General features: G+C 41.6%; 1 protein-coding gene across 1 annotated transcript in view; it reads left to right on the top strand.

Moving 5' to 3' along the window:
* Positions 1-13,098, top strand: part of PTGFRN (prostaglandin F2 receptor inhibitor) — a 76,469-nt gene that overhangs the window by 54,525 nt on the left and 8,846 nt on the right. The window contains exons 5-6 of the mRNA XM_007977424.3: positions 633-1,058; positions 6,284-6,703. Of these exons, the coding sequence (XP_007975615.1) occupies positions 633-1,058; positions 6,284-6,703 (846 nt within the window). The remainder of the gene's footprint in view (positions 1-632; positions 1,059-6,283; positions 6,704-13,098) is intronic.

The raw sequence follows: 13,098 nt of genomic DNA, 5'->3' as shown, positions 1-13,098 counted from the left end.
TAGCAAGAATGTCTGTGGGAGAGTTTGAGATGGGAGTGCTTATTGACCACTGAACACAGATTCCGCAGAAAAAGGCAGAGGAACAGTAAAATGAGGACAGGAATATGTAGGGGGAATGATGACCTGAGGGCCTTGCATTTGGGGCATGGTCAAGGATGATGGGAAGCTGAGCCACTGTGAGACTGATGGGCCTAGTGTTGGGTGGGGTTTTCCAATACTGCTCCAGTGGGGGCGTTGGAGGTCCGTGGTCTTGCTTGGCATTCCAGAGCAATCTTGGTAGGGGGTGAACACTGACCTTCTTAAGAGATTCTTCTCAGAAGACCTTAACCTCTTGGGGAAACTGACAGCAGACCCCAGCACCATGGAAAGATCAAGACTTTGGCCGAGGACATAGAAGCCCATGGGAGGTTTTCTTGGGGTAGGAGGTATGAGAGGTGGTGTTTTACAGGTTTTGCAAAAACACTGTTATAGGATCCTATCCAATGCAATGACTGATTTCTGTCTCTGTAGTCTGGCAGGAGAAGCCTTTAATTGTCCAAACAAGAGCAGTCCTTGTCTCATTCCTTTTGCTAATTCTTGCTACGTTGCTCTAATTATTTTCCTATCCTGGCCTTTCTGTCTCTCTTGTTCAGAACCAGACTACCAGGTGTACCTGAATGCTTCCAAAGTCCCCGGGTTTGCAGATGACCCCACAGAACTGGCATGCCGGGTGGCGGACACGAAGAGTGGGGAGGCGAATGTCCGATTCACGGTTTCGTGGTACTACAGGATGAACCGGCGCAGCGACGATGTGGTGACCAGCGAGCTGCTTGCAGTCATGGATGGGGACTGGACGCTGAAATACGGAGAGAGGAGCAAGCAGCGGGCCCAGGATGGAGACTTTATTTTTTCTAAGGAACATACAGACACGTTCAATTTCCGGATCCAAAGGACTACAGAGGAAGACAGAGGCAATTATTACTGTGTCGTGTCTGCCTGGACCAAACAGCGGAACAACAGCTGGGTGAAAAGCAAGGATGTCTTCTCCAAGCCCGTTAACATATTTTGGGCATTAGAAGGTAGGAACTTTTTTCTTGTTATTCATTTTTGTTTTGTCTTTGCTTAAGTCATGCCTCTGTGTGTTTTCAGATGCACAGTCACCCTCTGCAGGTTATCACTTACACTAGGAATGTATGTCCTGGACATTGATCGCCATGCGACCTGCTATACCTCTTTGGACTCACTATCACCCCTCCTCTATCCCTAAGCCCCAGAGAGGTCCCTCTCCAACTCACTATCATCAGCCAAGTCTCTTGTTTCCTGAACTTTACCTCTGAATGTTCCTTTTCTCTTTCTTGTGTTAAACCTGATGACTCTGAGGACACTCTTTCCCCTGGAGAAACAGTTACCTCTCTGAGGACAGTTTCCCCCAGAGCCCACCTAAGTGGTGCCCATTTTCTTCCCACACTTCTCATAACTGGGCCTAGAGGTGGGGCAGGTGCCCTCCTTGATCCTCCCTGCAGCTTCCAGGCTGTTTTTGCTCACTCCTAAAAATATCTAGCTTCGAATCTCATGTCATCATCACAGCATACCACCTCTTCTCGTTACTATTGCCTGTTGCCTCCTAGATCCTTCATTCGTTTTTTGAAGATGTTAGCGTTTGTTTCATGGCCACTCTGACACTGCTCCCATCTTGCTAACTTCAGTATCTGTGTAGAGCACCGGGTCGCAGTTGGAAGCACCCTAGGAACTTAAAAAAAAAATGCTGGTGCTTTGTCCCACCAGAAATTCTCCCATCCAAATACTAACCAGGCCCGACCCTGCTTAGCTTCCAAGATCAGACGAGATCGGGCGGGTCCCACCAGAAATTCTATTTTAGTTGGTCTGAAGTATACGCGTTCTGGGCTCTGGAATTTTTAAATGCTCCTATAGTGATTTTCATGTGCAGCCAAGGTAGTGAACTGTAATACAGTTAATCCTGTCATTCTCAGTTGCTTGTCCTCCTCTCTCTAGTCATCATGTCCTCTATCCTATTTTGGTCCTACACTCCCGTGCTTATATGCTACATTAGACCGTCTCCCTTCTGATAACTGAAACCCCTCCACAGTCTCAATTTCAAGCATCCTGTTCTCTAAACATATCTCCTGTCTTTCTACACCGCTCCCTCTAGTACTCTAGCAACAATCCCCGAATCCTACTGGGGCCAACAATCTGTTAATCCTACCACCTGACATCGTCCTTCATTCCCATTGGGTCTTCACATCTCTCTCACTAGGGTGCCCATTTGTAGTCCAGCGTACACCTGGACTGGTGCACATTATGACAGCACCTTCTTTCATTCTCAGAGCTAAGGCTGGGAGGTAGGGGTAAGTTATGTGGTCACCTACTGTTACCTAGCCTAAATTCCCAGTCAGTCTTAATCACTCCCTTGCATATACCCCTAGCTCCCTTCCTTTCTCAGTTTGCATTAGACTCTGGCCAAACCACAACCTAGTTCAAAGGCAGCTTTCTGCAGCCTCCCTACCCATGCCCACAGAGCTAATGTAGTTGAAGAGAAACAATCACACATGTTGACTAGTCTCCCTTTAAAGTAGTGGTCACTTGTGACAAGTGGGCTCTCAGCACTGCCTGAGAATTATTCTGCATTTCCTTAGTCTGTTTATCTTCCCACTCTCCTAAGTGATTACTGCACACAACCTTCTGTCTCTGCAAACCTCCTCCCACAGCTTCTTTCTCAGCTGTTGGCCCTGCTTCCTGTTCTCCTAAAAGTAGAAATAATCAGGAGAATACTCATTCATGCTGCCCCAGGGCTGAGACCAGGTCACCCGGCATATGACCTGGCAGAGGCCAGCCGCTCTCACTACTTAGACCATGGCTACTCTCTCTTACGTCTTCAGTAATTCTCTCCCTTCTGGACCTTTCCCATTGGTCTGTCAATGTGCTGTTAGATCCAGGTTTCCTTGGGTTTTTAAGAGGGGGTAGGGAGTGAGGGTTGTGGTATTTTTTGTTGTTTTAGTTTTGTTTTGTTTTTAGGGACAGAGTCTCACTCTGTTGCCCAGGCTGGAGTGCAGTGGTGTGATTGTAGCTCACTGCAGTCTTGACCTCCTGGGCTCCAGTGATCCTCCCACCTTAGCCTCCTGAGCAGCTGGGACTACGGGTGCTCACCACCACATACAGCTAATTATTATTATTATTATTTTTGAGACAGGGTCTTGCTCTGTTACCCAGGCTGACTTGCAGTGTCATGATCATGGCTTACTGTAGCTTCAGCCTCCTAGGTAGGTTAAAGTTATCCTCCCACCTCAGCCTCCCGAGTGGTTGGAACTAGAGGCACTACAGGCCTTTACTATCATGCCTGTCTATTTTTTTGGGGGGTGGGGGTAGAGACAGGGTCTCAGTGTGTTGTCCAGGCTGGTCTTGAACTCCTGGCCTCAAATGATCCTCCTGCCTTGGCCTCCCAAAGTGCTAGGATTACAGGCATGACCCACTGTGCCAGGCCCCCACCATTTTTATGCTCATCTTGATCTTGCTTCTTCATCCATCTTTCTATTGCCGACACCCATTTGTCTACTTATTACTTTTTCCTTTTATAACAATAATATTTGATGTATACATACTCAGTGTGTCTAGTTTTTCTCCTTCCATTCTCTCTGGTATCTACTCGAATCAGGCTTTCCCCTCAGCTGCTTGTGGTAAGGTGGCCCGTAATCATCATATTGGAAAATCCTATTGTCAGTTATTTTATTTGACTTAGCAGAATTTAACACAAGTGATTCCCTCCTCCTGGGAATCCTTTGGTTTTTCCCTTGGCTTGTGGGACACTGCCTTCTCAGGGCGTTCTTCCAACTTTATTAGCTATTTCTCAGCCTCCTTTGCTGGTTTCTATTCATTTTTTGAACCCTAGAACATTAGACTACCTCAGGACATAGTCTTTGGACATAGTCCTTGGACTTGGACTTCTTTTCTATTTAACCTCACCTCTTGGTGATGTCTCTAATCTCATAAATTTAAATACCACCTAGACACCAGTGACTGCAGATTTACATGTCTACCCCGGACCTCTTTCCAGAACTCCAGACTCAATATTACATTGCGTTCTTGACACTATTTGACTAACAGGCATCTCAAAAGGACTCTTCAAAAGGACACTTCCCATCGCATCTGCCAGCTCTCTTCTCCCAGCCTCCTCCAGCACCATTGTTCTAGTGGCTCAGCCCAAAACCTTCATCCTGGACTCCTTGTTCTTAAAATTGACTTAGAATCTGGCTACTTTTCACACTCTGCCGTTTACGGCGCCACCCTTGCCTGGATTACATCCCTGGCCTCCCAGCTCGTCTCCTTGCTCTGCCCTAGCACACGGCAGCAGAACAATCCTATTAAATATAAGTCAGGTCCTGAAACTCCTCCGCTCTGAATCTTCAAAGCTTCACTCAGAGCAAAACCCAGAATCCTCTAAGTGGTCTTAGGTGTTCTGTACCAACTCAACTGGTCCCATTACCTTCTGCTCATCTAGCACCCTCCCCAGCACTCACTCATTCCAACCACTCTGCCCTTCCAGGCTCCTCAAATATACCAGGTGTGCTCCTGGCTTGTAGCTTTCTGCCTGCTGTTCCATCAGCCTAGAATGCTCTTCCCAAGATAGATAGGACTTGCTCCCTCACCTCCTTCAGGTCCTTTTTAATTTTAATTTTATTTTTTTAGAATCTTGGGCCTGCTCTCTCACCCAGGCTCTCTCACCCAGGCTGGAGTACAGTGGCACCATCAGAACTCATTGTTGCCTCAAACTCCTGGGCTCAAGCCTCCCAAGTAGCTGGGACTATAGGCACATGCTCTGTACCTGGCTAATTATTTAATTTTATTTTTAGAGACACGAGGTCTTGCTATGTTGTCCCAGGTTGATCTCAAACTCCTGACCTCACGCAATCCTCTCGCCTCAGCCTCTCTAATCACTGAGATTATAGGCGTGAGCCACTACACCCAGCTCAGGTTCTTTTTAAAATGTTGCCTCCTCAGGGAGGATGTCCCTGATCTCTCTATTGACAGTTGCGGCACACACACCTTCCTTCCATATACAAATCCACGCTTTTTCTCTTCCTTGGTTGCTTATTATCTCTTAAACATTTATCACCATCTAACCATACCATATATTTTACTTGTGTATTTCATTTGTCTTCCTTCACTAGCATATAAAGGGAGGGATTTTTGTATTTATTTATTCACCGTTATGTTTCCAGTACCTGCAGTATGGAAGGCTCTCAATAAATACATGTTTAAATTGGTGAATGAATGACCGAACTCACAGGAAAATCAAGAAAGAATGTGGTGGCTCAGTAGAAGCTCAGCAGTCAGTGGTTCTGGAGAGAGTTCATAATATATATGTTCTGCTAATCGGTTTGGTAGAACAAGTGTTCCAAAAAATCTAACGTAAAAATCTCATCTTGTAAGTGGACGGATTATAGGATTCATCATCTTATTAAAGGATAAAAAGAATGTGTCTAATTCGTTTATTCATCTAGTGAACAAATATTTAAGCACCTTCCAAGTGCCTGACATTGTGCTACTATAATAGATGAATTCTAATGTGTACGTGCGTAGGCATTGTTGTTTTGACAGAGACGCAAGGAGTAATCCGCTTAAACCTAAAGTTAGCGTAGCCATAGACACCTCTCAAAATGTTTAAATAGCGTTTCTGAAATTAAAGTGTAAACCAAGTGGAAATTATTAGATCTGCAAATATAAACGCTACAGTCATTTTAGCAATAAATCTGTAATGTCACTATCATATGATTAAACAGAGAGAACTCATTTCTCCCTTGCTGTATTCCTGCCTGCGGGCTGGCTTAGCTAGGGACACTTTCCCTGCATTTAGCAGACCCCTGGGGAGGAGAGGCAAATTGTATGGCCAGGAGCCTGGCTTGGAGGTCATGGTGTTGTGTTCAACCACGTCTTTCCCACCTTGCTAGAAGTGCCCTCTGCCTTGCATCTTTTGGAGCATCAATAGTGGGTTCCCAAACTCTTCCTGGTGAAACTTCTTAAGGACTTAAAAATCCTTAAAACTGGTTCTCACCATAATTTCCTCTCTCCTGACACCCACTGATTAATTTCAGACTGTTACTTCCAATGGGGTGGTTTTAGCCTGCTTATAGATACACATGATTTTCTTTCTGAGTTTCCCGATTTTCATAGGTGCTTTTGTGTGGAAATTTGCAAATAAATTTCTATTTCTTGGTTATTTTGCTTTTAGTTGCATTTTTATTTTAACTGATCTTGTTGGAAATCACATCCTTCTGGTCCTTCATTCCAGATTCCGTGCTTGTGGTGAAGGCGAGGCAGCCAAAGCCTTTCTTTGCTGCAGGAAATACATTTGAGATGACTTGCAAAGTATCTTCCAAGAATATTAAGTCGCCACGCTACTCTGTTCTCATCACGGCTGAGAAGCCTGTCGGCGACCTCTCCAGTCCCAATGAAACGAAGTACATCATCTCTCTGGACCAGGATTCTGTGGTGAAGCTGGAGAACTGGACAGACGCATCACGGGTGGATGGCGTTGTTTTAGAAAAAGTGCAGGAGGATGAGTTCCGCTATCGAATGTACCAGACTCAGGTCTCAGACGCAGGGCTGTACCGCTGCATGGTGACAGCCTGGTCTCCTGTCAGAGGCAGCCTTTGGCGAGAAGCAGCAACCAGTCTCTCCAATCCTATTGAGATAGACTTCCAAACCTCAGGTGAGCAGGGAGTCCTGTGGAATCATAGATGGAGCTAGAAGAGACCCTAGGGTTTTGATCAGATGCCCTCATTTTTAAAAACAGCTTTGTTAAGATGCAATTCATATGCCATACAATTACCCGTTTAAAGTGCATAATTCAGTGGCTTTTCGTATATTCACAAAGTTGTGTGATCATCACCACAACCAGTTTTAGAACATTTTCTTGACCCCGAAAGAAACCTGGACACCTTAGCCAATACCCTCCATTCACACTCCATTTCCCACCTCCCATTCTGCAACAACCATGATCTACCTTCTGTCTCTAGACATTTTGCCTATTATGGACATTTCACATAAATGGAATATAATATGTGGCCTTTGTATCTGGCTTCTTTTTTGGAGCAAAATGTTTTCAAGGGTCATCCACATTGTAGCATGTATCAGTGCTTTGTTCATTTTTATGACGGAATAAGATTCAATTGTGTGCATATGCCACATTTTGTTTATCCATTCATCAGTTGATGGACATTTGGGTGTTTCCAGTTCTTGGCTATTATAAATAACGCTGCTGTGGACATTCATGTACAAGTTTTTGGATGAATGTATGTTTTCATTTCTGCTTTCATTTTAAGAAAATGAACTGAAGCTCAGCTACTTCAGATACTTTAGGGAACATGGTGGAGTATAAAGAAAGAGAGGAGGGAATCGAGCCTCCCAAGGTGTTAAATGACTTGCCAAAAGTGGAAGATTTTTAACATCCTTTGTCTGTGTATGTGTGTGTTTCAGTAGGAAGATGATTTGAAAGTATTTCAACCCCAATCTTATTAGAATATCAATGCAAAGGATTATCATTTGTGAGTTTAAGACTAAATGTTTTCACTAACTCTGCCCTGGGTTCCTGGGTTTTAGTTAGAAATTTGTGAATGTATATATTGATACTCCTCTGTAAAAATTCAGGTATCAATTGAATCAGTATAATGAATGCAAGACATTTATTGAATTAAATAATTAGTATTTATATTAAAGATAAGCTAGACTCTAATAAAGTTTGTTTTCTATTAATATTATTTTGTATTATTATAACCTTTTATGGTATATAGTGAAATAATCTTCTAACATCTCTTGACCTTTAAATTAAAGGGTAAATATTGATTTAAGCCCTTAGATTTAGAAAGAGCAGAGAAAGCATAGGCTTCTTTTATTGTGTATCTGTTTGTTTTTAATAGCAGCTTTATTGAGATAGAACTCACATACCATAAAATTCACTATATAAAGTGTACAGTTTAGTGGTTTCTAGTATAGTCACAGAGTTGTGCAACCATCACCACTATCTAATTCCAGAACATTTTCATCACCTCAAAAAGAAACTCTGCTCTCGTTAGTAATCATTCCCATGCCCCCATGCCCCTGCCCCTGGCAACCACTAATTTACTTTCTGTCTCTGTAGATTTGCCTCTTCTGGGTATTTCATATGAATTGAATCATATTACATGTGGACTTTCATGACTTGCTTTTTTTTCACTTAGCATAATGTTTTCAAGGTCCATTCATGTTGTAGCAGGTATCAGTACTTCATTCCTTTCTATGGCTGAATAATATTTCACTGTATGGATATGCCACATTTGTTTATCCATTCATCTGTTGATGGATGTTTAGACTATTTGTACTTTTTGGTTATTATGAATAGTGCTGCCATAAACATTATTATTTGAAAATATCTTCTCCCATTCTGTGTGTTGTCTTTCACTTTCTTAATGATGTCTCTTGAAACACCAAATTTTTAAATTTTGATGAAGTCCAGTTCCTCTGCCTTTTTTTTTTTTTTTTTTTTTTCTCCTTTTGCTGCTTGTGTTTTTGCTATGTCTAAGAAATCACTGCCTAATCTAAGGCTGTGAGGATTAACACCTATGTTGTCTTCCAAGAGTTTATAGTTTTAGCTCTTACATTTTAGGCTATGATTCATGTTAATTTTTGTATGTGGTTAAGAGGAAGGGATCCAACTTTTATTATTTTGCAAGGAGATAGCCAGTTGTCCTGGCACCATTTATTGAAAAGTGTATTATTTCTCCCATTGATTTGTTTTCGTACCCTTGTCAAAAATCATTTAATCATAAATGTAAGGTTTATTTCTAGACTGTCAATTCTATTTCAGTGATCTAGATTTCTGTTCTTATACCAGTATCACATTGTTTGATTACTGTAGCTTTGTAGTTAGTTTTGAAATCAAGAAGTTGGAGACTTCCAATTTTGTTCTTTTTCAAGATTGTTTTGGCTGTTTTGGATACCTTGCACTTCCATGTGACTTTTAGGATCAGCCTGTTAATTTCTACAGTCCAGGCATCTGGGACTTTGATGGGGATTGTGTTAAATCTGTAGATCAATTTGGAAAGCATTGCCATTTAACAATATTGTTTTTCAGTTGATAAACATGGGATATCTTTCCATTTATTTAGGTATTAAATTTTTTTCCATAGTGTTTTGTAGTTTTCAGTGTACAAATCATGTTTCTTTTGTAAAATTTATCCTAAGTATTTTATTCTTTTTGATGCTATTGTAAATAGAATTGCTTTCTTAATTTACTTTTCTGCTTGTTTATTCATTGCAGTTTTATAGAAGTACAACTGGCTTTTGTATATTGATCTTGAATCCTGTGACCTTGCTGAACTTGTTTATTAATTCTAATTAATTCTAAAGTTTGGGGACTTGTTACAATTTTTAAAATACAAGATTATGTCATCTGTGACTAGAACTAGTTTTACTTCTCCCTTCCAAACTGAATATCTTCTATTTCTTTTTCTCAAGTAATTGCCCAGCCAGAACCTCCAATACAGTGTTGAATAGAAGTAGCACAAGTGGACATTCTTGTCTTGTTTCTGATCATAGGGGGAAAGTGTTCAGTCTCATTCACCTTTAAGTATCATGTTCACTGTGAGATTTTCATAGATGCCCTTTATCAGAATGAGGAAGTTTCCTTCCACTCCTAGTGTGTTTCCTTCCATTCTTAGTTTTTTTTTCATTCCTAGTTTGTTGAGTATTTTTGTCATGGAAAGGTGTTGAATGTGGTCAGATTCTTTTTCGTGTCTATTGAGATGAGATGATTATGTGGTTTTTGTCCTTTACTTGTGTATTTGTTTTGCTGTCTGTAGGAATCTGTTCCATCTTGTTTTACATTTGTTATTTGATCTTTCTTTTAAACTCTTATGTGGAATAGGGGAGACACAGAGTCTTTTGTATCTATTTCTGGGTGAGGAATGGATGTTGAATCTATTCCTCAATTCTTTAAATCTCAGCATAACAGATAAAACCACTGTAGCTTCCAGGTTGAATAGATTGCCTAAGGTTTTTATTTTATTTAATCCACAGAGTTGTCATGGCCAGTTCACATTTTAATTAGAAGAAGCTGCCATCAAATTCACCACCCAGCACAATACTGCAGCCCTGAATAACAACCAGTAAACATTGATTTGAAACTGAACAGCCTTTGCTTCCTAAAAATCAGTGACATACCTTAAGACACGCAACAAAGGGGTTCTTCAATGTTCACCTCCCTGTCCCCTGATTTCAGGGCGTCTGCTTTTTGGTATTGAAAACCAAGGAGCCCTACTGAGTGCTAGCTTTTACTGATTCAAAGTGTCAAGAGGAAAATGGTATTTAAATATGATAGTGTAGGCTTTGGCCTTTTAAAAGAAGAAGAATAAATTTTTTTCTTCGTAATATATATAGAAAATTTGAAAATATAGTAATGTAGAAAGAAGGAAAAGAGACTCATCCATCCTCCTACCAGAGACTGTTAATTTGTGTTGTTCATCTTCCTAGAATGTTTTTCTTGTATGTTTTCTTCATGACTTTGAGATCAAGCTGTACATACAATTTTAGGACCTGCTTTTCTCCCTTTAGTGTTATAAGATCAGCACTTTCCATATTGTAACCAGTTCTAGGTAAATATTAGTACCACCTTTAATGACTTTACATACTTGAATTTGCTTAGCCATTACCCTATTGATGGACATGCAGATGGTCTGTAACTTTTGCTTTCGTTAAAAAAAGGACCAGTAACAGCTTTTTTTAGAGGCCAAGGTTGGAACACGGTTTATGTCAATGTTTGTATTTAAAAGTTAAGTAGTTCCTGTACTCTCTGCAGACTAGGAATTGGGGGACCCCTAGTGACTCTGGTTGTTCATTTAAACTCTCTGTACCATACCCTGTCATCTGTGAAGTAAACCAGACAAATCCCCTCACAAAAACAGCATTACCACAGAAATTGACCATAATGAAAATATTTCTAAGCCTGGGATAATGACCCATATTAACAGTGAGCTGCTGATTTCATTAGGAGGAAATCCACTCCTGTGAATAGCTCACCACAATGCAGGCCTTTTCCCCAGTCCTTGTCTGCCTTGTGAGCTGCAGCACAAATGCTCCGTTGATTCCCACGTCCAGTAGGGGAAGTGAGAACTATAACGTGACCTAGGAGGTATTTGGGTTTTCTTTGGAAACATAAAGAAAAAGTGAAATTTATTTGAATTAAGTAAGTCTTCTTTGCTGCTTCAAATTAAATAGATAAATCCATGAGAATTTCTTAATGTTTTGTCATTTTATGTTCTCTTAGGAGGGGCCTGAACACTAGAAAAGCCCCTCAGTGTAGTTCTGTGTATTACCGTGACATTTCTAATCTGAGCAAAATATGACACACCCCCCCTTGCTCACCATGGTTGCTGCTAACCTGTACTCACTGACAGATGGCCGCCTATGGCATAAGTGTCCCCAGTCACCACACAGAGCCAACTCTGGGCAGTTTGGCTTAATCCTGCCCCACCTCACCACTCCAGGCAGAGCAAGTCCAGGGTATAAGGCCTGAGGGAGCCAGAGCTTAGAGCTGAGTTAATTGAAGGGGATGATGTCCAGAAATAGGTCAGGCTTCCTTGTCTTTGCTTTCATCCCTTTCCCCATTTCCTGGAACAGCCATTCTGTCAGTTCTTTATCCCCTTAGAGTTACATACGCCCCTGCTATTCCCTGAATAATCAGAACTCTCAGCAGTTCCCCACCCAGAGCTGCCTAAGCCCCCTAGGGTTCAATATTCTGTAACCATCCTTCACCTTTCTCCCAGGAAAGCACAAAGTATTTATATACTTGGTTAGGAAAGCAATCTGATGAATTCATCTTACTAGTCATCATGTCAAAATGAAAATATAGCCCTTTCATCATGTTACTCCCTCTGTCATGGCCATTTCTTCTGCACGTTTAGAAAAGGTGCTTTAAGATACTTGTTTCTTTCTGGCAATCTGAACAAGAAGTGGTATTACTTATATTCTTAACTTCTAATGAGTTTTACAGTCAGCACCTAGGGCCTTCAATCGTTGCTTCCCAGGAGACCCAAGGGGAGTCCCATAGCATTGATGTTCTGTGAATTTCTTTTAGGTTTGCCTGTTCCTAGATTTTAGGAGTTGGGATAAAGTAAACATTGAACTCTTAGGATTAGCTAAGCTGAAAGCTATGGAATGTTCTCACCTAAGAGGAATTCATAGTGAGTTAAAAATAATAATTCTGCCTACAGCGTTCTCAGGGAGGCATGTAAGATAAATCCAGTTTGGGTAGGGTTTTTTGGATTTGTTTTTGTTTACCAGACTTTATTTTAATTTAATTAATTAATTTATTTATTTGAGGCAGGATTTTGCTCTATCACCCAGGCTGAAGTGCAGTGGCACGGTCTTGACTCACTGTAGCCTCAACTTCCCAGGCTCAAGCAATCCTCTTCCTACCTCAGTCTCCTGAGTAGCTGGGACTACAGGTGTGCACCACCATGCTCAGCTAATTTTTGTATTTTTTGTAGAGATGGGATTTTGCCATGTTCCCCAAGCTAGTCTTGAACACATGGGCTGAAGTGACCTACCTGCCTCGACCTCCCAAAGAGCTGGGATTACAGGCATGAGTTACTACATCTGGCCCAGACTTTATTTTTTAGAGCAGTTTTAGGTTCCCAGCTTTTGAGCAAAAAATACTGAAAGTTTCCATATACTTCCAGCTCTCCTACAACAAACAGCCTCCCCAACCTGAGTAGTCTTTTAAAGGCATATCCACCTGTAATCTCAGCACTTTGGGAGGTGGGCAGATCACTTGAGGTCAGGGGTTCGAGACGAGGCTGGCCAACATGGTGAAACCCTGTGTCTACTAAAAATACAAAAATCCACAGGGCGTAATGGCATATGCCTGTAATCCCAGCTACCCAGGAGGCTGAAGCAGGAGAATCACTTGAACCCAGGAAGTGGAGGTTGCAGTGGAGGTTGCAGTGAGCCAAGATCACACTACTGCATTCCAGCCTGGGTGACAGAGCAAGACTCTATCTCAAAAAAAAAAAAAAAAAAAAAAAAAAAGGAAAACGGCATTTCCCTGGCAGGCTGGAGCTGTGCCTTGAG

This window comes from Chlorocebus sabaeus, chromosome 20 (genome assembly GCF_047675955.1).
Source record: "Chlorocebus sabaeus isolate Y175 chromosome 20, mChlSab1.0.hap1, whole genome shotgun sequence".
Taxonomy (NCBI): Eukaryota; Metazoa; Chordata; class Mammalia; order Primates; family Cercopithecidae; genus Chlorocebus; species Chlorocebus sabaeus.
The sequence above is the reverse complement of the archived record's forward strand: the minus strand, read 5'-3'. Positions and strand labels throughout refer to the sequence as shown.